Source organism: Odontesthes bonariensis, chromosome 7, assembly GCF_027942865.1.
Source record: "Odontesthes bonariensis isolate fOdoBon6 chromosome 7, fOdoBon6.hap1, whole genome shotgun sequence".
Classification (NCBI taxonomy): Eukaryota; Metazoa; Chordata; class Actinopteri; order Atheriniformes; family Atherinopsidae; genus Odontesthes; species Odontesthes bonariensis.
The window spans coordinates 28,347,046-28,370,306 of NC_134512.1; the positions used below are offsets into that span (position 1 = coordinate 28,347,046).

Sequence of the window (23,261 nt, forward strand, 5' to 3'; positions counted from 1 at the left end):
TAAGATTGAGAACATACTGTTTTATATCCAGGGCCTGAGCTCCTTATGGAAGACAAATCCATAATCTGTGGATTACAGATGAAATAGTGAGCATAAAGAACGTGGATCAAAGTTCACCTTGCTTTCCAACAGGAGATGAAATTGGTTCACAACAACTGGATGTACTTCGAGCAGTTGTATAACCCTATGGGTTAGATGGAGATACTGTTGTCTTTTACTACAATGAGCCACCAGCAAGATTAGGTACACGTAACTGTGAAACACATACTTCAGTGCAGTAAGTGCAGACGAAATGTATTCACCGCACTTGTACTGCTCCGAGTCACAATGAAGGTAATCGGGCCTTTCATCAGTACCATAAACATGACTACCTATTTATCAACAGCACCAGCGTTTCACTACGAGCCCACACACCACCATTCACGCCATAAAGCTGTTGAAGGAGGCCCTCGGATGGCCTCTGATAGCAGAGGTTAAGATGCATGCACTAAATCACTGTGCAACATTAACACTGAGGAAAAAATATGTCAAGCCAATTGATCATCTGGGATCGGATCCGTGAGCTGCTTCGTTACTGCCCCCAAACATAAAAAAAACTTGGGCAATTATTTAATGAAGACCATGGAAGTTTTGCAGTGTCTTAAGTCTGCTCTTTGGTAGTGGAAAACCTGAAGTTTTCTGAACAAGCTTTGCAGTTTAAGGACCTGGACAAGATTTTGTTATATGTATAAGTTTTCAAAGTCTAGCCAATAAGGTGTTATAGTTACATAACAATAATCTTGTACTAAGCCAAGACAGATCAACTAAGCCACCATGAGCAATGCCAGGACTGAAACTTGACTATCTAAAAGCCAGTCCTGACATAATTAATTATATAATTCAAACAAACATCAAATCCTATGAGAGCAATCACTCTTTTTGTCTGTTTGTCCTAGTATATAAAAACAGAACAATGTAAGGGTAGGCTGTCTCATCCATGTTTAAAATGTTAAGCGTACTGAAAGCAGGAGAAGAGTTTTATGGTTTTAGTGCGCCGACCTTTGAAAAGTCAGGTGAATACAAAGTAAAAGTGTCATAGTTGCTGATAACTGCTGGCAACTGTTAAACTTACTGAAGCCACAGAAAACCTCCAGGGTGAAGTCAGGTAAATGCCTCAATTAAGCTTTTAAAAGACTTCCAAATTATTAAGAAAATTTATATTTATTTACAAAACTTTGGCAACATATTTACAACAGTCGTAAGAAATTCCCTTTAACATAAAAGCAAATCTATAAAAACAACAAACTAATAAATATATCTTCATAGTTTTCATATGAACAACTTCGGACGTGATTGCAAAACAGGTAATTACATGGAAAAATAAGGACGAGGTTTAAGCATCAAAAAGACCAAAGCAGGAAACAAGAGCTTCAAAATGATAAAAAAAATTATTCAAACAGAAATGTCACCTTTAAAACTTCTTTAAAACTGAGCTTTAGACCAACCTACGATCTTAATTCAAAATGTTCTGATCAAAGAAAAGCCACTGAGGAGATGTCAGGGTCAAAAGTGTTGAGCAGACTTCAAGTAATGTTTGAGAAAGAAAAAAAGCTTCAGATATACCATCAAAAGGCAACTGACAACTTGAAAGTACAACACAGAATTGAAGGTCTTTTGTGTTTTTTTTCCATCCTTATTAGTCAATGAAGGAGCCTCTTTCTGCTGTAGGTCTTCCCTGTGTTTGAGCGTCCGATTGGCTGTCTGAAAGGGGAGTGGTCCTCTCCTCCTGCTTCTGTCCTCCCTGATGCAGCTTCATCTGTAACATTCAGATAATAAATAGACATAATTAGTTGACTTGCAGTAAGAAGATGCAACATTTATTTTAATCATCGGGCAGTTTCTTCACTTTAGGCTAAAGCTTTGACCAACTGGCTCATGTTGAACGGAACAAAACTACAACAAGTGTACAAAAGTATTCGGACAGTACAATCTCACATCAATACGATTGCCAGTGTGACTGAAGAACGGCCATCTTTACAGACTTATTAATGGGAGCCTGAAAGGTTAATAACATCTCAGTTGAAACACATCCCACACATTTTATATTCCAAAAGGTTAGAGTATACTAGTCGACCATAAATAGTGGCTTCAACTTACTGGTATTAAAGAGAAAAACAAACACAACATACCTTTAAAAAGAGGTGTTTTACGAGCAGATCTCGTTTTGCCCTTGAACAACAATGGAGACTGAGTGAGGGCCAAAATCCCGCTCGCTGTCACCGGCTTTCTCACCTTTGAGCTCGGAGGAGTCACGACTGCCAAAATTCATAGTGAAGAGGAGTTAGTTGACTAAAACTCTGCTTTATGATGATTTCAATTTATGTGAACATATGGAATCACTGTAAAAATAAACATGAATACAATCAATCATGGCAACTTTCCTGCTCTATGAATGCTGAACACATCAGACATCAAAGTAAACTCAGCTATGTAGTCTGACTTGATCAACTCTGACAGTATATTATTCAATTATTTAAACAAAACAGGTTTTTGTTTATCATATCCTGAAAAGAAACCAATGTGGACACAAAGTCTGTGCCTGACAGCTGATCTTCAATTTGCAAGAAAGTTAATGGATGAGAATTGTGCTATAATTGATCATTTTAGTCATTTATGAAGCAAAACTGCTCATAAATCCATTCTCCATATGGACTTTATTCTGTTCAGGGTCCCGGCTGTCATGGTTGGAAAGGTTGAGGGAGCAAGTCTGTCACAGGGCTAATATAAAAACATGACTATGCATGATGGTACTCCTACAGATGGTCAGTTTTAAATCAAGAAATTGATCTAAAGACTTTAGACTTTGGTGGGAAAACAGAGCATTGGAAGGGATTTAGAAGCAGGAGCCTTCTTAATCAGGGCATTTGTAAACCAACTCATTCAACGAAAAAAAATACCTGCCAGCATGATAAAAACTATACTAAACGAACAGTGGTGCTAAATCTAATTTCAAGTAATGACCCTTTTCCTTTATTTATTTATTTTTTTAAACACTTACTTGAGGTCTTGTCTTCATTTTCAAAGGTCAAGACTATTTCTTCTTGAACTCTCTGAGGATCAGAGCAGCCAGTCTGTTCAGACAGCTTTTCCATCCAGTACAAGTCTTCCAGAGGTGAAAGAGGAGACACATCTGTTCCAACTGAGGGTAACTGTTCGGAAGTCACAGCAATTTCTTCTGTTTTGCTACTTGAGGGTTCATCAGTGTCCTCAAAGTCCTGCAACCTACTAACACCAAGCTCAGCCTCCTCCAGCAACTCCTCCAGCAGAGGCTCTCCTTTCAGTCCACGATCTTTGAATCCAAACACTCCAATCTGAGCTTTCTTCCTACGAGGCCAGCTATTGAGGTTGTCTGGGGTCACTTTCCCCACACTCTGAGGAGAAGGAGTCAGGGGAATGATGTCTACAGTTGCCATTGGAGACATTGTTGCTGCAGGATAATGTGTAGGTGTGTACGACTGGCAGATGTAGGTTTGGACACTTCCCCCTTTTCCAGGTGTGCTTTTGGCTGGGGTGACATGAGCACAGACGGATGGCGAGACACACCCAGGATCCCTGTGCTTGGAGATTAAAGCCAAGGGACTTTCTGTATGAGGTTTTGCACTCACTAAAGGACTTTGACCTCCAGACCGAGGAGCTCCATCAGAGGGAAAGTCATCTGAAGTTACAGAATCTGTGCGTTTGATTTTGAGCTTGGGAATCCCTGATGTTTGCATTTCCAATTCTACTTGATACGTAAGAGCATTTGGAGTACCCTTGCTTTTCTGTCTGCTGGGTCCTGCGAGTCCTCTTGGGGTTGAAAATCGAGGGGAATCATTTCCATATCCTAAACGAGCAGCAGCTTCTCTCTGTTGGCGGTCAGGGGTCTGCCGGAAGCCATAGTTCCGTGCAGGTGCGCATTGGGATGGCAAAGGTCGTTTAGGAGAAACTGCGTCTTCACTAAACACTGAAGGTTTCCTTGTAAAGCTAATGTTCATCTTAAGGCCTCCACTAAACTGGGTATTCACAACTGCAGCATCAACGATGTCCAAATCATCGTCTGTGGTGGCAGAATTACCACGAGAAGAGTCAAACTCCTGCGATTCCGTATGAAGGCTGGAGTCAGTCTCTGATGACTGCGAGGTCTCAGCCTGCACCTCTTCTTCGGTATGTAACTGCATATTCTTGTCCACAAGGTTCTCAGCAGATTTTGTAGTATTATTTAGTTCAGAGGTTAAACTCTCACCAGACTGTGATCTTAAGCTATGTCTACTTGTTCTACCACCTTGGCAAAACGTTGTTCTTGGCAATGACTTTGCTGGAGACATTACTGAAGGACCTGAGCTTTCTAAATGATGAGCACTGCCTAGTGGTGCAGGTGCTGGATCGCTTTTGCCTGGGGTTCGTCCGGAGCGAGTACTCATCTGGTGAGTAGGACTGGGGGTCTTGGCTTGACTTCCAGTGTTGACCAGAGGTGAGATCCGCTGGTCTGAAGGTAGTGTGGATTGTTGAGAAAGCTTTTCCAGATAATTAACGGTGTCACCCTTTTCAAGTGTTTTAGTCCCGTTAGGTTTTTCAGATGACCTCAGATTTTTCTCTGGAGTCACAAAGGTTTGTTCAGATATCCTTAATAGACTTACTTGACAAATCTTATCCGGGGTTTTGAAAGTGTCTCTTTTAGTGTTTTTGCTTTGGACGGGACTGCTGAGCTTGTTGGGCGTTTTCCCCAGTCTCAGAGAGCGAGGAGATGCCGTATTGGGCGACTGTGGTACTTTAAAAGTAGCATTGTTCTCCACCACTCTACATTTCTGAGGAGAAGGAGACCAGGTAACACTTTTCTTGGGAGTCCTGATACCTGGACTGCTGAGCTGACATAACCCAGAGGAGGAACTGGGTTGCTCTGAAGTTTTGATTGGAGTCCTAAGAATACCCTTCAAAGGGCTACTTATAGGGCTTAGCTTTGTAGGAGTCTCAACAACATGAGGCTCTCTGGCTGGCGATCTGAAAGGACTGCCCCTCAGAGACATCCACAGTCCAGAGCGGCCTGTCGTAGGACTCTCCGTCACAGAAGAAATGCGCATCCTGGATAAAGGTGGGGTTGTTGGTGTTCTTGGAGTCTGAGGGGTCCTGGATGTCTTCGGAGATAAAGTCCCAGGAACAGTCCTGCTGCGTCTGCTGGGAGACTTTGTTGGTGTTTTATTTGGACTCTGAAAGAGAGAACATATTTCAATTTGATGTAATGCGGAATGTTAGAATGTGTGCTAATATCTTACAGGCCAGCCTGTAGGACGCAGTAACATTTCGCAGAGAAGTTGCAGATTACAGCAACCTGAATATTCAATTCAATAATACTTTATTTATCCCAGAGGGAAATTAAATGTTGATGTAACTCAATTAAATCGAGGAGTTATTATAGATGCTGATGGCTGTGGGCACGAAAGATTTCCTGTAGCGGTCCGTTTTGCATCCAAACTGAAGAAGCCTTTGACTTAAGAGACTCTGTTTTCCGATAACAGTCTCATGGAGAGAATATCTCCTGCACCCTCTCCTTCTTTATTAACATACAAAGTTTAAAAGCCTTAGGTGTATATGCATCTATCTGTGATATTGGTAAACACGAGAACAAGTGAATAGAAAACTTACCTCAAAGACACTTGAGTCTGTGGACAGCCGTGACCTCGTGGCCCTAATTCCAACAGACTGGTCGGACGGATGCACGGGAGAATGAGCAGCTCCAAAAAGAAGACGCAAGGGAGAATGAACTGTTTTCACGCTGACCTCACAGATTTTTCCATCGCTAGGTGCAAGCTGGGATGCAGAAAGAGCTCTGTCCAGGTTGCGGGAGCGAGGTTGAGAATTTGAGTAGAAGGTGCTCGAGTGTCTTCTAGCAAACTTCTTTATCCTTGGACTCCTTCTTAGATCTGACACAAAACCAAAACACAAAGAAATAATGTATCTATAGAAATGAGTATTGCTTCAATTGTACTCTTATTTGGGGTAACTCAATGTTATCTTTAAAATAAATACATCTTATAAATGATTGACTGTTAAATGCATACTCGTGTTGATAAATAATACTATTTTTTCCTCAGGTGAACTAAGTTACTGTGCAAAAACAGCGACTTTTATTTACAATTTTCCTTTACATAGTTCTGGATTCCTGCAAGATTTGTAACCCAAATTTGATCAAATAAATAAATACACAAAAAAGCAAACGGAATAAAATACCATCAGTGGGTTTTACTGGTGATTCTTCCACAATGCACTCCTCAGTAAGGTCAGATCTCCTGTAGAAAAACATAGAAATCTTAGCAAATGATTAAATACATTTAATTTACATCTCATCTACTGTCAATTATCTGTAACGCATAAAGCTCATTTAAAAATGATCCTAACTGAACCTAAACGACAACTGAAACATACCTTCCTATTCTCTGACGGTGTAGGAGGCGACTGGACACTTGCTTGTGGAGGGGGGTCTCACAAACTTTTTTTGTAAGAAGCTGATGCCTCTCTGAAAGGAGAGCGTTGAGCAGAAACTTTACAGAAACTACTGTGAGTAATTCAAATGGCTTTTTTCCCCTTTAACAGCCAGTCTTACAAGAAATGTGAATGGTATCCACTGACCTTCAGATTCACGTGACCGCTTGCGTTTAAGTCCTTCCACGGCAGAGACAGACTGGCTCCTTGGCAGTTTGACTTTCTTTGAGGGGGAAACGATCTCTTGGTTGAACAGGTTTCTCCTAACTTTGGTCACCTCTGCGGATCAGTACACCGTGTGTTAAAGACTCAAATGGCAACTTAGTGATGCATTCTCTTTTCACTTGCTACTTTCAAGAAGTCAAATCACATTAATGAATTATGGCACCTTAAATCCTTCTTTTCTAAAACAGTAGACAATTTAAAAAAAAGGTATAAATCATTGTTAATTGAAAATGATAAAACTGTAGTATGATTGATGGACATTGTTTTGCTTTAAATCTTCTGTCATGTTCAGATGTTTTCTGTAAAGTTGTAAAATATCGGCTGCAGTTGTGTTTGCTAGTCTTGTTTTCTTGGAATCATATATAACGTATGTAATAGGGCTAGGCACAATAATTTTCTTTTTACTTCAGCCTAGACCCTTTTGGTCATTACATAATCAAAGAAATCGATTGATGTTTATATTTTGTTATGTATTATAATGACCAAATAAAATGACCTTACTTACTTACTAGAATATCTACTCTATATTGCCTAAGGTATTCGCTCATCTGAACTTAAGTGACATCCCATTCTTAATCCATAGGGTTTAATATGACGTCGCCTCTGCTCTAATTCATCCCAAAAGGTGTTCTATCAGATTGAGGTCAGGACTCTGTGCAGGCCAGTCAAGGTCTTCCACACCTAACTCACTCATCCGTGTCTTTATGGACCTTGCTTTGTGCACTGGTGCGCAGTCCTGTTGGAACAGGAAGGGGCCCAAACCGTTTCCACAAAGTTGGGAGCATGAAATTGTCCAAAATCTCTTGGTATGCTGAAGCATTCAGAGTTCCTTTCACTGGAACTAAGGGGCCAAGCCCAGCTCCTGAAAAACAGCCCCACACCATAATCCCCCCTCCACCAAACTTTACACTTGGCACAATACAGTCAGACAAGTACGTTGCTTTACACCGCTGCATCTGACGCTTTGCATTGCACTTGGTGATGTACAGCTTGGATGCAGCTGCTCGGCCATGGAAACCCATTCCATGAAGCTCTCTACGCACTGTTCTTGAGCTAATCTGAAGACCACCTGAAGTTTGGAGGTCTGTAGCGATCGACTCTGCAGAAAGTTGGCGACCTCAGCGCACAATGCGCCGCAGCATCCACTGTCATTTTACGTGGCCTACCACTTCGTGGCTGAGTTGCTGTTGTTTCCAGTCGCTTCCACTTTGTAATAACACCACTGACAGTTGAATGTGGAATATTTAGTAGGGAGGAAATTTCACGACTGGACTTGTTGCACAGGTGGCATCCTATCACGGTACCACGCTGGAATTCACTGAGCTCCTGAGAGCGACCCATTCTTTCACAAATGTTTGTAGAAGCAGTCTGCATGCCTAGCTGCTTTAATGTATACACATGTGGCCATGGAAGTGATTGGAACACCTGAAATTATTAATTGAGTGAAGACTTTTGGCTGTATAGTTTATTTCTTTTTATAGGAGGAGTAAGAATATAGATAAATTTGGACTGTCATGGCAGTGAGATTAACTGTATTGTGGCAAAATTACAGCTGGTGTAACATCTGGAGCAAACTAATTGGCAGAAGAAGAGTGAATTATATTAGTTTGAGTTGAAGTTCTTTTAGGTTTTCTCTGTATCTTTTGCTCACGAGTAGAGTAAAATTATTTCAAGCTCCTCCTGTCTGTTGTTACACATTGTGGTTCCGGTTTAAGAGGTCTAAATCTATGACTTTAAACAATCAGTCTGTGTCACAATAAAGTAGCCGCAAAGCCAAAAGCAGAAGTAAAACATAACTGAGTCCTTCAAGCAGCTTGTAGAGCTTACAATAGTTGAAATACCAGAGTTATGTGGACTCTGGTCTTGCCTTGTTTCTGAGGGAGACTTTTTGGCCAAAGAACGGGACTTATTCAGAGGAGGAAAACCTGGAATTTCACTCGCTCCGTAATGTACCAAAGTAAGTCTAAAGCAAGCTCACTCAGACAGCACAGAATTAAGAATAAGCACAGATTAAGAGGCACACACAGAGAAAAAGAGCCTCTGTGGTAAGAACATCACTAAACTGCTAAATATTCACATAGCAAATAGCTGTTTGATGCTACATTAAGGTTTGAAATATTTAAACAACAAAACTTTTACAGCCAAAAGTAAACTGTACACATACCTTGTGTTTCCTGTTTCTGAGGCTGCAGTTCTGTCGCAGGCTTCTCCAAAGCAACAGAGACCTTCGATTTGGACTAATAAAAACACAATAAACAGTCACTTGGAGTCGACATCTCGAATCAACATGTGCAAATGCTATCTCGGCTTACTAAATTCGGTGGGTGGACGAGTTCCCAAACATAGACTAAGCATTGTAGAAATCAGACGATCAAAGTAATGCATTTAACAGCTTACATGCCAACCGATCAAATTCAGCAATGATGAGACGGAGATAAAACAGGAGCAGAAAACAGCAGTGAGTCATTATCTTACTGCTCTTGTAGTCCTCTTGGGCATCTCTATTTGACGAAGACTCTGGGATGATTCAGTCATACTGCGATGCCGAGTCAGCATCCCACTCCTGTGAAGGACACAAACTAACTTGAGACTAACACAAGACTAAAACAGGTATGCCATCATTCTAACTCAAATCACTCTAAACTGCACTATTTAAGGCTTTTGATCCCAGACTCTTCTTGACCTCTCAAAGTCAAACAACACCCTTTCAGCAACTGCAGAGTCTTACCTCCTCTTACTGGCTGAACGATTTCGCAGGTCCTGCAGGCCATCTGAAACCAGGCTGTGTGTTGAGATGGGAGGGGAGGAGGCAGAAGGGCAAATGCTGTCCCTGGGAACTGATTCATCGCTGAAGAAGTCAGCAGGCAGAGCAGCCACGAGTGCTTCAGGTAGCTGAGTACCCAGACTGTGATAGATTTCTGCGAGCACTCTGGGAACAGCATTTAGGAACCTGCCATGATGCAGAAAGGTAACGTTTTAAGATCCTTAAACCGAAAGATGAGAAGCATTAAACTCACTGAAAAAAACAAATTCTAAGATAGTAAAAACATTGTAGCTAATTAGATTTTCATTTCTGTGGTATGGATGCTGACAGCGCCATCTTCGTCTCTTCCAGTTGACACAAAACTGAGCTTCTGCTCTCATCAAAAATAAACTTAACAATAACATTTTTGTTCTTAGAACTTCAACTTTATAAATGACACAATGTCTATGCAATGTTTTTTTTCTCAACCAAATAGATTTGGTACATGGTTTAGCCCACAGAAATATCAAAGCAATGTTTGTTTGTTTTTTTAAGGGAAGGTATCAATACTCGTTATTATCAATGATTCTTTTCTTTTTTGTAAAGTGATACTTGACTCTGACATTTTCAGTTTCAAAACAAGAAAAATGCGGCATCTTGTGTAAATTGGTACTGATCCAATTCTTCACCTGTAACTCAGATGGAAAAATGTAGCATTACAGATGATGAAAGCAGAGCTTCTTCTTGTGCTGGTGCTCCGATCCTTTAAAAAGTTTGTCTGGAGCCTTGTTTACCAAAAACTGCTTTTTCCTCTGTGGTATCAAAATGTTTTTGTGCATCAGTGTTAAGCACGAAATTCTACTATTGTGACAACCCTAGGTTGCAGCCTAACTGACCCAGAGCCAAATTTAATAATGATGATTTTCTTATACTTTTAATCTCTTTGTACTTGTGTATAGTGACAATAAAGGCATTTTATTCTATTCTATTATACAACATGTAAGCAAATGCGTGCAAGCAAACTCAGTCAATAAGCCAAAGGAATGATCTTTATCAGATAATATACTGTGTGTCAGTTCAATGAGAAAAAAAAGAATCTCATTCTTTGACTCGTAGACACTTACCCTGGGAGAATCTCATCTTGAAGGAATCTCGCTAGGCAAACTGGGTCCTTGGTTAGTGAGATTATCCGGAGCATTTCAGCCACCTGGGGAAGACAACACGTCAGAATTTGTTTATACTTTACCCTGAATATATTTTCTTCATTGTGCAATTAGTAAAATACCGAAACAACTCTTGCTTGGCTCGACACTTTAGGCGGAGGCAATAAAATAAGTCCTATTTCAGTTTAGATAGTTGTCGCATTTTATTTACTGTGAGTCCAAGAAGAGAAACAGTCAAAATCAGCCAAGTGTGCGGCAAGTGGTTTGTTTCTTATTCATCTAATATACTGTTTATTCTGTGTTTTATGATTATCCCGATGAAAGGGTACAAGTCAAAATTTGTTAATCCAACAATCCATCTGTTATGTGCAAGCGTTGTCAGAACTTCGACCAGCTCACCTCCTCTGCCATCTGATCGACATCCAGTGAGTCAGACTGGTTTGAAGCGAAAAGTTTGCACAACTCCAGCCTCAACACGACTTGCAGTTGGCACCTACATTAGACAGCCTGTGTTACTGACTGAATTTTACATTAGAACAGACTTAAATTATTTTCAAGGGCACATGCCACTTTTCAGCAAGGGCCCTCAGAACAAGGTCAAACTCACTCTCTGACTTTGCAGTCAACGTCGGCAGCTGCTCCATAGAGCTGTCTCACTGATTTGCTGCTCTTAAGGAGGTGCTGTTGGACTAACACGGAGGTCTTCACCTAAAAACAAAGACATACATTTTTAGACAAGAAAGTCTATGAGACTGTCCAACTGCCTCATTGGCCTTTTAAGAGTATCAGCTCTATGTATTACACCAATTGAAATATCAATAACTAGACAATAACCATCCGCTACAATGATGCATGTCATCCTGCCAAATCTCCAAAAGCATTTAAACGCCACCACTTCTCACCTCCGAGTCAGACTCTGCCGCAAGAAAAGCTTTTACAGCAGCGAGAAGCTGTTTGACACCCGCTAGGAGAGATGAATCTATCTCTGGAACAGTCTTGTCATAACAGGTCTTCAGATAGGCCAACAGCTCCGCCTCAGTACTGAAACCTGAGATAAGAAGACGACTCGTTATTTCATGTCTCTGTAAATGAAAATGCATTTGTCCATACATGTTCAACTAAACATATGCTTTGACAGTTTCTGATATTTGAACAGAAGCACTCACTGACGGTGCACGCTCCTCCAGATTTGCTCTTGTCACATAACCGTTTCTTCCCCGGTCGGTCTGCGGCCTTGCCTTCAGTACCAAGCTGCTCAGTCTGGTTCTTTTGGGCTTTGACATTCAGCCGGGCCACATTAAGCATTTGCAGAGAGCGGCTCATTGTCTTCATCTTCTGCTTCACTGGTGTGCGGTGGGCGCCACCTATAGATCACGACGAGAAATGATGCATTGGAAAAAATGAACCTTTGTCAAGTTAAGATCTTGACAATGTCAGAGAAGAAAAATTGCTGAAATAGAAACCAAAAGTGTTATCTATGATTCCAAATATCTGAAATTCAACTTTCATCTGATGATAAAACTGATCATCAACACACACGTAAAAAAAAAACCAAAAAAAAAAAACCAAGAAGCAGTTCACTTACGTTTCTTGCCCCTCTTGTTGACTGAGTCCTGGGATGTTTTGTACAGTTCAGACAGACCACTGATTAGTTCTTGCTGAACAACGGGCAACTCATCCTCCTCTCTTTGCTCTGGCACCGCATGCAGCAACCTGGAACATTGTAAGGCAGTCATCAGTGTCTTGTTTTCCTTAAAAAAAAGGTCACCTTTTATAATTTACTTTAAAATTGACACTAACATTTGATCATCTAAAGTGGCAATAGTGCCAAAACATGTAGCTTTAGTAGAGATTTGTGTTTGCATGGGGGGGAGGAGTGGAAGAGCACTGTTCCTTTCATTTAGTCAAACGTCGAGATGTATCGTGTGTGTGTGTGCGCACGCGAGAGAGAAAGGTGAACTGCACTGTCTAAATTCACAAAATAAAACAGTGTGCAAAATAGGCACCAATAGATACTTGTTCGTATGTGACAAGAATCTGTAGTACTAACTGTGGTGTAGATGCAGTTCCTTTGTGCTGTAATTTGAGCCATCATTTTAGCAGGATACACTTAATGAAGCTGTTGGTGGCTGTAGGATTGTGCAATAAATATTTACATCATACTAATTACAAGCAAATACTCTGTCAATTAACATTTTAGTATAAGTTCTTAACATGCGTCTTGTTTTGATGTACAGTCAACAGAAAATGCGAGGAATGCCAGCTGCTGTACCTCAACGACTCCATTAAATTAGAGCTCACTCCTGACTGATCCGACTGGGGGAACCAAGTCTCCAGCATGCTTGTTGTCACGGGGCTATGGCTGAACTCCTGCAGAGCCCACTCAGGAATTGGATGATCCTTTAGATTGTCTGAGGAATAAACAAAAGCAAACGTTATGGAAAACAAGTCTAAAGGCTGATTTATACCTCTTTTAACTGCCCTTGCGCTTGTGTCTTGCGTTAATAGCTCGAGACGTTTATGCTTAATTTTGCTTTGTCGGAGGTTGCGTGTGCTGCATGGCGATTCACTGCCAGGACAGTAGGTGGAGTAGCGGGTTTTTTCAATGACAAGCCTACTATGATGAAAGGAAATTCACCGCCACGACCTCTTCGGCAAGTCTCTCTTCGAGTGGATTCATGCTTCGTCTTCTTCTTGTAAATAGCCGGTATTTTGTCAGATTTTCAACACCTTGGGGGTCTAAACGACTACTTTCTCGCCTGAAAATGTTTCAAATGTTGTTAAAGTTATATATTTACAGAGTTTATAGCTTAAGCGAAATCAGCAATTTCAGGCCGGCTGATTTCGGCTCGGGCAGGAGTGAAGTGCACTGTGTGTAAACGCTCTGCATACTGTCTGATCGATGAGTATGCCATTTTCAAGTATGTAGTAGGCGGTTTCAAACACAGCCAGTGGCTTGCGCTCTCGTCTTGCGTGAAGTTTAGAAAATTGAGGTGACACACGCAAGCACGCAAGGGGGGGCTTGCAACCACGCAAGGTCTTGCGTCACCGACCATAAACCAGGCTTAAGTAACAAGCGAAGAGCGGCGGCGATAAAGGATTTGACAAAAGTGCCAAAAGTCTCCCGAAGAGAACCTGAGATATTCACGGCAAAGAAGGCTGATCGTTGTTGCCGCACTCAACACTCACACACATTGAGACTTTGACAGGGTGACGAGATCAAAACTGAGGAAAAGAAAAAGAGATTTTCTAGTCTGATACAAACTCAAACTTTGAGAAGTCACCAACTTTACAGCCATGATATCATCTTACAAAAAGCATCATATGTAAGAGCTGTGCCTTGATAGCTTACAATAGGCCATACCTGCATCTGCAGGGCAGCGTCGCCGACTCCTAAATGAAGAGTAGGGACCGTTTGTCCAGAATCGTGACATATTTGTAACTACGATCTTGTAAACACTTACCAAAAAAAGACTAAAAGGTTAAAAATGTCTGCTCAAAGGGCTGCAACACAGTAATGAATTTAACTGTCTGAAAAGTTTTTGGGGTTTTCAGTTTTTGATCTTTTAAAGAGACCATTAAGGATTGGTAAACACTGATTGAAGGGCAAAAGTTCTAACTTTTTATCCATTTGCAATTAAATCTGCTACACAAAGCATGCAAAGCTTTGTGTTGTAATGTTGTACTAAAGCAGTCTGTACCCTTTCAAAATTTGTATCTTGGTCAAAATTGAGAGATTTCACAGCTGAAATCTAAAGTAATAGCCTCCGGTCGAAAATCTTGTAATGGTGACGGTGATTCCAAATGACAAAAATGAAGTTTGAGACGTGATGTTTCTTTGTTACTCATCAGCAAATATTTACAGTTACACAAATACATCTTAGTACACTAGCCTTGCTCTAATTCCTACCATTGATGCCATCACCATCCTCGTTCATGATATCATAAACTACTCCCAGAACACTGCTCACTACATCTGGCAGGTCAGCAGAGGTTTCAGCTGTTACAGAGGCAATGGCTTCTGTCCTCAGGAGCTGGTCAGGCTGAACGGCCATTGGCTGGAGAATGGTGAGCAGAGCTGTGGAGTGTGAAAGTGGGGAGAAAACTGCCGAACACACCAACCCATTGTCATTCACCTCAGCAAGCTGTGAGAACAAGCAAAATGTTGTATTGTCAGAAACTGCATACAGGAGACATTAAAGGCTTCAAAAAAAAGTTAAAGTTAAACTAAAGTGATTAGTTTGGGACAATAAGTTGCCATTAGATTTTCTTGTGTACCATCCGTCCTTCAATTTGTGTTGTTTACGTCAACCTTCAACTGAAAGGTATGGGCATTTCTCACTGATGAATGTTAGTGAAAAGATGTCCATCCAGCAAGCTTTGCCAACTGGCTTATTTGAAGGATTGACATGAAAACCTGACGCACTCCGTTGATTACGGCTGGAGAAAAACTTGCTTTTGTTTAAAGGGACACTATGTAATAAATTAAGTCATTTATTAGCTCAAATCAACATATTCATTCATAAGTTAGTTCTCATTGGTGTAAAATGATCTGTCAAAAATCTCACTTATCCTCCTGAGTGAAGAATAACTTGTCTGTATCTACATAGAGCAGGTAAGCTCTATGGAGGCTGCCATGTCCTTCCGCTCTATGAAAAATGACGAAGTGCCGAGAGGGACATAAAGCACTTCGAATCGCGATTTCCCCACCAGGCCTACAAGCAGAAATGACGTCATTTCCGCCAAATGGCTTAATACAGCCGCTAATGCTAAATAGATTTTATTCCTTGGCACATATGTCTTTGTGTTCATTAGCTTTCTTTTTGTAAGTGCATTATCTTCTTCTTTTTATTATTATTCCTATGCTCCCCCTGGATATCTTCTTTTTGGCGTTATGCTCACATTTGTAAACTGTTATTTTGTTGATTTACTAATAAAGTTTAAAAAAAAAAAAAAATGCTAAATAGATTTTATCTCGTAAATGATCCCACTAATAATGCATTGATTGTTACCAAACTTCTGCCGTAGTACACATAGGCTCTTAGCTCACAAAACGAGGCATTAGAAAGTTTGTAAGTTTACCGGGAGTTTATTTACCGCTGCTAATGCTCCTATTGCTAACGCAGGCTAATGCTAACGCTGCGTCAACGTCACTTCCGGTAACTCCCGGAATATGACTAATTGCATTGCTTGCACACCAAAGGAGATGTTATGTTATCTGACATGTTATCTGTCATCTGTATTCATAGTGTTGTTGTATGTGTGTTATATAATCCTTTGTACTGTGTGTCTTGATTTCTTTTTGTTTGTATGGACCTTGAGTCTGAAGCTATAGCTTCTTGAATCTTGACACATTCCGCTTGCCGTAGTTCAAGAAGTTGCAGCGCACATTTGAAAACGTGAGGCGCTAGAGAGCAAATTCATTCAACTTTGCAAAATAAAATTGCACCACTAGATGGGGGAAGAAATTACATAGTGTCCCTTTAAAGACTCTCATTTACCATCCATAATTAGTTATTTACTAAGCCATTCTTAATAACACTGTATCTTAAGTATTTGAACTGACATCTTGCTTCTGTTTACTATGCTGACACGGATCATGTTTTCATTTAAATGCATATCTCAAATTTGTGACTTGACCTGGATAAGAAGTGTCTGTAGCACAAAAAAAACAACTAAGTTATTTAGAATGAGTATCATCTTGTAATAGCTGCTGGGCGCGTGTGACTGATGATGGCGTCTGCATTGCGATCACATGCTGCTAAAGAAACGAAAAAAAGGTTGACACAAAAACAGAGCCTTTACTGTACTTAAGAACGATGCCTATTTAAGACCCTTTCTAGTGTAAAACAGAACTGCTTTGTTTGGATGTCTCACCATGTGAAGGCCAAGAGCAGAGAGTTCCTTTAAGAGAAGCTGGAAGGCAGCAGCTTCCTGGTCACTGTTACTGGAGCCCTGAAGCATCCACGACTCTGTGAAGGTCTGTGCCCGCGATGAGGAATCCCAGCCCTGCAGCACTCCTTTTAGACACACTTCAACAGACTCCTGGAGAAGCCTCTGTCTGCGAGAGACTGGCTCCATCATGACACCACAGCTCTGCATCACATGTCCTGGTTTAGTGAAAAATTAACCAACACAAATCAATAATGGCAGGTTATTCTCAGCTTTATGTTGATGTTCCTGATTCATCTGTCCAGGCAGTTATGCATCTCATAACACAACCCGATTGTAGAGATATGTTACATTTAAACTCATGTTTGCTTCACCATTTTTTCATGCATGTATTTAAACTATAGATCACATGAAGAGCTTCAACAACTCCACCTTTTTAGGTGCATTGAACCATTATAGATCATTTTTTGATCAGATGATAAACTGTGACTTTTATTTGAAAGACTCAAATCTTAAAATTCTGGGCTGGATCACCTCATTTGTACCTCCTTTTTTTTTTTTTAAGCTAACATGGTCCATTCCATCAGTTTATCAGTTCCGAGACTGCTGTAAGAGACTTTAAAGAAATATGATCTTAGGCCACCAACCTTGGTCCCACCATAGAACACCACCAACTGCTGGGAAAGCCAGGCGATAGAGCCTTTCGGACGACAGAAGGTATCCAATGCTGGACTTGAATGCAAAGGCCTCTCTCGTGAATCCTGAGTTTGATTGCTGATTGCAGCATAGGTTCAAAAGTGCAACGAAAGGGATCACTCTGCCCCCCACCTGAGCTAGGACCTGAGATAGCTTGTCAGAGCCAAGGTAGTCCTCACACTTCCCAACCTGCAATAAGACAAACAGTCGCTTTTGCTTATAATGTTGTAATACAGATTTTGGCAGATGTTCACAGTAGTTTCAAAATTTACCACCAAATGCTTACAGAGTTGAGACTATGGTTTAAGTTTGGGTTAATATTTTGATTATACAGCTTTTTAAAAGACCCCTTTTCAGCACTATAGGGAGTAAGCAAACTTTCTAGACCCTAGTGCTCATATATCTTCCTCTCCCTCATATGTGTATATATATATGTATATATATATATAGGGATTAAAAAAATATTTGCCAATTTTCCTGATTGTCAGAAGAGAAATCCAATTTTATTTGGTAAGCAAAATTTGATTTTGATATTGATTTCATCTGCTGATAAATTCTACCATGCACACCAATGCTTTCAGTAACTGTTCCAATATTCTCAAAACACTAACTTCGTTCATACTAAAGCATTGACTCTGAAGTCTCTGATATTTATTACAGTAAGCCCTGATTTTTTTTTAAAAAAGGTGGCTTAGTGATTTCCTTATAAATATTACTGAACACCCTGCTGTACTCACCTGAATATGGGAATTACTGTCAATCCAGTGGAGGACAACTTGTCGCTGAACCAGCATCTCTTTAAGGCTTTTAGATAGAATATACTCTGTCACATCTGTAGGCAGGCCATCGTCTTTCAACGATAAGTAGTCCACAAGTTGTGTCCTAGATAGTGGACACTGCGAGACAACAAACACAATATTTCTCCCACTGTTAGAAATGTCCTCTTCCTGTGACAGTCTGAGCTTTCCACCTCGACCCGACTTCCTGGTTCTCAGGGACACTTTAGTGGGAGACGTGATGTCTGGTCTGTCCCACTGGAAGTCCAGCAGAGTTTCTTTGAGGACATTGTGAACTGAGACACACTGGCTGGGTTGTTGGTTCTGATGAGAGGGGCACACTTTATCCTTCACGTCGAATCTCGCTTCAAATTCTTGCTCAAAGTCCTCATATGTTTTGTAACGAAGCTCCTTGAAGTCTGATACCTTGGATATGGTGCTTCCATTGCGGCCAGTCTTTGACTGAAAGAACTTATAGCCCCAGCGCACTTTCTCAAAACCATAAGTGTAGCCAAAGTGCAACAGAATGTGTAATATTCCTCGTTTTATGTATTGGTTCCTGATATCCAGACGATCACCTGACTCATGATCTTCACAGTCGATATCAATAACAAAAACTAAGTTGTGCAAAGCCATATCGTTAACTGCGAAGTCCCCAACGACAGGCTCCAAAGCCCTTAACGCAACGATATGCCATGTAAACAGATTCGTCTTGGTCAAATAGCAACCAAGACCGCTCTCGGTAGCTTAATAATTCTGATTCAACTCGCTGAATTTAGACGCAATCATCATTTCATGTTCACTAATTTCATGTTTCTATGCTAATTGCAACCTGCTTCAAAGCGTCGCTATGCAAGCTACGTGCACTCAAGTTACAAACTGGCTTTAGCTAAAAGTTTGTCGCTTTTCACTGAGCGAAATAACATAACACCGACTGGATAGAGCAAACGAGCCCGGATTTGTTTAGATATTGACAGTGTTTAAAGAGTTCATACAACTTTGCTCGCATACCTAAAGTCCACAATCGCCATTTTCAGTTTGTCCTTAACCGTTCGCGCTTCTTGAATGACAGCCCACCCCTACACTTTGATTCGTCAGCGTGTGTAACAAGGTGAATGTGATTGGTAGGAAATAAAGCGTAAGGCTGGCCAAATATCTTACGTAAGTTCTTATTGGATAAAATTTCCATCAATCAAAGATGAACCGCCACATTTATGAAACACGACATAGAAATAGGTAGGACTAAATGATTGACAGGTGCCGTTTGTGTTTAACTTTTAAAGCTGCATGTCACTATTTTGATAACATCGAGAAGTCAGCAAAAAAATTTATCTATTCTTTACTACCTTTTTTTTAGAATTATTTTTGTATTTTAGTTAACTGCCCTGTGTATATATATAGACGAATAAGGGTCAAACAAGATAAAGTTTAGTAAACAATTTCAAGATTTTCTGTACAGGGTTTGGAGTATCATTCTATCCATTTTGTAACAAATATTTTTGAGATGAAGATTAGATGTAACTTTGGAGTCAGGATACAGACAGGTTACCCTAGTTAAATGGTACGGCTGACATTTCAGTTGAGGATACAGCTTTAAATCTTAATACTAATAAACTTAAGCATATTTGCTGTTGCAGTTATGCCGCCTTTAAATGTTGCTGTAATATCTGAGTTGCAAAAGTAACTCCAATGTGTTTAACGTTATATTTCTATGTACCCACACTTCAGTGCGCCCATGGATATAAAGTCACATCTCTCTTGTTTCTTGTTATTAGACGAATAAGTGTCAAACAAGATACATTTTACGAATAAACAAAAAGGTTCCATACATAATAAATGTTCAACATGTATGTATAGGACTTAAAGTTTCAACTTAGAAAATTCACTTTAAAAGAATAAAAGACACTTGCAAATAACAATGGACGCACCGGGCACAGAATTGAAAACTTTAGGACTAGGGAACCATGGGTAAACTAAAACTGATGTTACACACTGCTTACATTAAAGAGAGTAACATGAATGGCACTTGACTTTCATAAAAAGTTTGATGGATTAGACCTTTTAAGTACTGTAGCAGTTAATTTCAGCTTCTTTCTGTGTATATTCTATGGGAAAAGGAAAATAAGACACTTATAAGGATAAAAGCTTTTTATATCATGTTGGTCCACTAGTGATTATTTGCTTACTCTGTTGCCAAGTAAAGCAATGAGAAAGAGAGCTTGGAATCCTCGCCTTCTTGTCTATCACTGCCTAAAATGGAAGAACACTAATCAGAACAAGGCTTTGATGTGGAAGTCTGGGGCTTCTCACTGGCTTTCCAATGTTCCGTCAAGGCTCAGGCTAAGTAGAATTTCCTGTGTTTACTATACACAGGCAGAAATGACATGAATGTTTTGAGAATATACTAATATATTTGAATGTAGATGCTAGCAGCCCTTGCAACTCTTAGAAATAACTATTATTGCATGAATTGTTTATAATTGCTGTTAAATTAAGTCACAGGTTTACATAGTGTGTCTACAGTATATTGTCAGCATTTATATAATAAGATATATCACTGCAAGTGTCTTTGTTAAAACCTTGGAAATGGCTATAACTGAAATCCTTAGGCAACATCACTTAAAAGTAGATCGGCCCAGCGAATGGTCTTTCAGATGCTTTTTTTTTTTAAAGGACATGGGCAGTGTCCCTCTCCTTCAAGCTGGAGGGCAAACAGACTGAAATAGAGAGAAAACTGGGAGAGAAGATATTTGGGTCACTCTCTGTTCAGCATTCATAATCACTTCCTGTCTACAACACCAGGGGGAGATGAAGAACTTAGAAATCCATCTATCCATTTGTATACCCCACTTCATCCTGTTCAGGGTCATGGAGGGGACTGGAGCCTATCCCAGCAATCTTAGGGCAAGAGGAGGGGTACACACAGGGAGGTACCCAGAAGCTTAGAAATAAGGCTTTAAAATAAAGGAAGAAAAGATGCATGCTGAATTTTCTAACTCGGCTTACTTTGTCCCAATAGACTTATGCTTCTTCCAGCTTGGAGTGACGAATACGGATGCTTTTGGGTGTGTGCAGCTGCAAAGAAAACTCACACTCTAACATACACATTTAGGATTAACACATATTGTTTGCACATGCATGTGCAATTGATTATCGGTAGTCTTATAATAATGACCCAAACCTGTTCAAGGGTCAGTGTTCATGTTTACATAACTTGGTTCAGGGAAGCCTATGGTAAACATTGTCTAAGAAATGAAAACAGAAAGACACAGTTTGGTAAACAATTTCAAATTTTTTTCTGTACAGGGTTTGGAGTGTTATGAGGAACATCTTTATTCTATCCATTATGTAACAAAGATTTTTGAGATGAAGATTAGATGTAACTTTGGAGTCAGGATACAGACAGGATACCCTAGCTTTTGAAATAGTACGGCTGACATTTCAGTTGAGGATACAGCTTTATATCTTAATACTAATAAACGTAAGCATATTTGCTGTTGCATTTATGCCGCCTTTAAATGTTGCTGTAATATCTGAGTTGCAAAGGTAACTTCATTGTGTTTAATGTTATATTTCTATGTACCCACACTTCAGTGGGCCCATGGATATAAAATCACATACCGTTTTCTTAAAGGTTTTTTCTCAAATTCTATTTCTTGTAGTTTTCTCTTAGATTTGTACTCATTTCCAAAAACGTTTTATGTCTAAGAGCACCTAATTAGGTGCAAGCTGTCCTTAAATGGACACCAAACAGGAAAGCGCCCATGACACAGTCAGTGCTATAAATGTCAGCTGATTAATAAAAATGCAATTAGGGCAAGATGAAAAACAATACATACACATAATACCACAAACAGGTTGCTTAACACAGTGTTCTCTAGGCTGTGGGTGGAATAACTGAGTGGATGCTTATAACACGGTAGAGAGGAGTCTTGTCCTACAGCAAATGCTGTACCAGATATTAATCATACTCACCATCCTGTGAGAGCACATCCCTCGAATAGTCTAACCAAGATGTAAATGAAGGCTTTTTAACATCACTGAAGTGGAACAGTCTTCATTCATTGCCATCAGAACCTTTTCTTTACTCTATGTCCTAAAATAAAACCTCCCTGTCCCCACAGACCATGTCTTGTGGTTTCTGTTTGCATCAGTAACAAGGAAAATTATTTGCTTGTTTGGGAAACCTGAAGTATTTGTTTTAGGGACATAATATAATAATGTGGCATTTTTGAGAAAGCTTTAAAAAATGAATAAATCTAATTATGATCTACAAAGACCTAAAATACAAATCAAAGTAGAATATAACAGGCAGGTATCATCACGTGAAAGCATTGATAATAGCTTGAGTGTGCAGACACTGATAAGAATGCTGAGCAGAAAAATCATTAATAACAACATAAAAAGAATGAATAATCATTTGTTAACTAAAAGATTTATAATCACGTGAGACAACAACACAATGTTGTCTCACAAAAGCAAAATGCTTTTAAAATTCTTTAATTTCTTAGGCAGCTTTGGCATTTCTGACATGTTGTAGCTCAAAGCCCAGTTTTTAAATCAGGTCTAATTACACTTTGACTGATTGCAGTCTCCCCCCCATTTCTGACATATATCTGCCTGTCACTGGTCAAAGGATCTGCCTTTGAACTCCTCAAAGCTGTTTTCCAGTTTGTAAGATTTAATTGTTAGCTTTTAGGGCAAAGCCCTATTCCAAATATTAAAAGGTTGAAGATGTCAAATTTAAAATGTAAAAAGACTCTGACTTCTGAGCCTACGCTTGGGTTATAATCATTCTCTCTAACAAACATTGCTCCTCAGAAAACTAAGCATATGTCTTGTAGTGAGATAGTGAAACTAATTACCAGAAGTGTCCTCATTTATAAGATTTGTTGGGGGGAATTATGATTCAGTGATGCTCGTACACGCTCCTTTATCACCTCTGCAAGATAAAAAACTAGGTTACGAAAGAAACAGGGTGGAAGGTTGATACATGTACCAAATCAATCTGTCACCCCAACAAATGATGACAAATACGATTCTCCAACACGCCAGAGACAGGCTTTTTTTCTAAGTTGTGCCAGACTTTTTCTCAGTGACGCAGCGAGTTCTGTCGTTGTGTAACTTGCCACACTTTAATTGTGAATGTGTTTAAGGATGAAAGCTCTACGAGAACCAGGAAAACAATGACGAATGTGTGTGTTTGTGCAAGGGATGACAGAAGGTATGGAGACCTTTCATGTGCTACCAGCTGGTTTTTGTCCATCCTGT

At 40.0% G+C, this 23,261-nt stretch overlaps 1 protein-coding gene and 1 long non-coding RNA gene across 2 annotated transcripts; one reads left to right on the forward strand and one right to left on the reverse strand.

Moving 5' to 3' along the window:
* Positions 1–1,221: 1,221 nt before the first annotated feature.
* Positions 1,222–19,021, reverse strand: ticrr (TopBP1-interacting, checkpoint, and replication regulator). The gene is made up of 21 exons (XM_075470430.1): positions 17,952–19,021; positions 17,166–17,403; positions 16,504–16,736; positions 14,537–14,771; positions 12,899–13,037; positions 12,212–12,339; positions 11,793–11,990; positions 11,529–11,674; positions 11,234–11,334; positions 11,026–11,119; positions 10,588–10,670; positions 9,449–9,670; positions 9,196–9,283; positions 8,885–8,957; positions 6,643–6,774; positions 6,439–6,529; positions 6,244–6,302; positions 5,659–5,936; positions 3,038–5,222; positions 2,169–2,294; positions 1,222–1,795 (listed from the first exon to the last, which is right to left on the reverse strand). The coding sequence occupies exons 1-21, from the start codon at positions 18,624–18,626 to the stop codon at positions 1,680–1,682; spliced, it is 5,640 nt and encodes a 1,879-aa protein (XP_075326545.1). The 5' UTR covers positions 18,627–19,021; the 3' UTR covers positions 1,222–1,679.
* LOC142384295 (uncharacterized) lies at positions 8,552–13,032 on the forward strand. Its single transcript, XR_012770047.1, has 4 exons — positions 8,552–8,677; positions 9,207–9,330; positions 9,478–9,688; positions 12,864–13,032. It is a non-coding gene; the product is annotated as an uncharacterized LOC142384295 (long non-coding RNA).
* Positions 19,022–23,261: the final 4,240 nt, after the last annotated feature.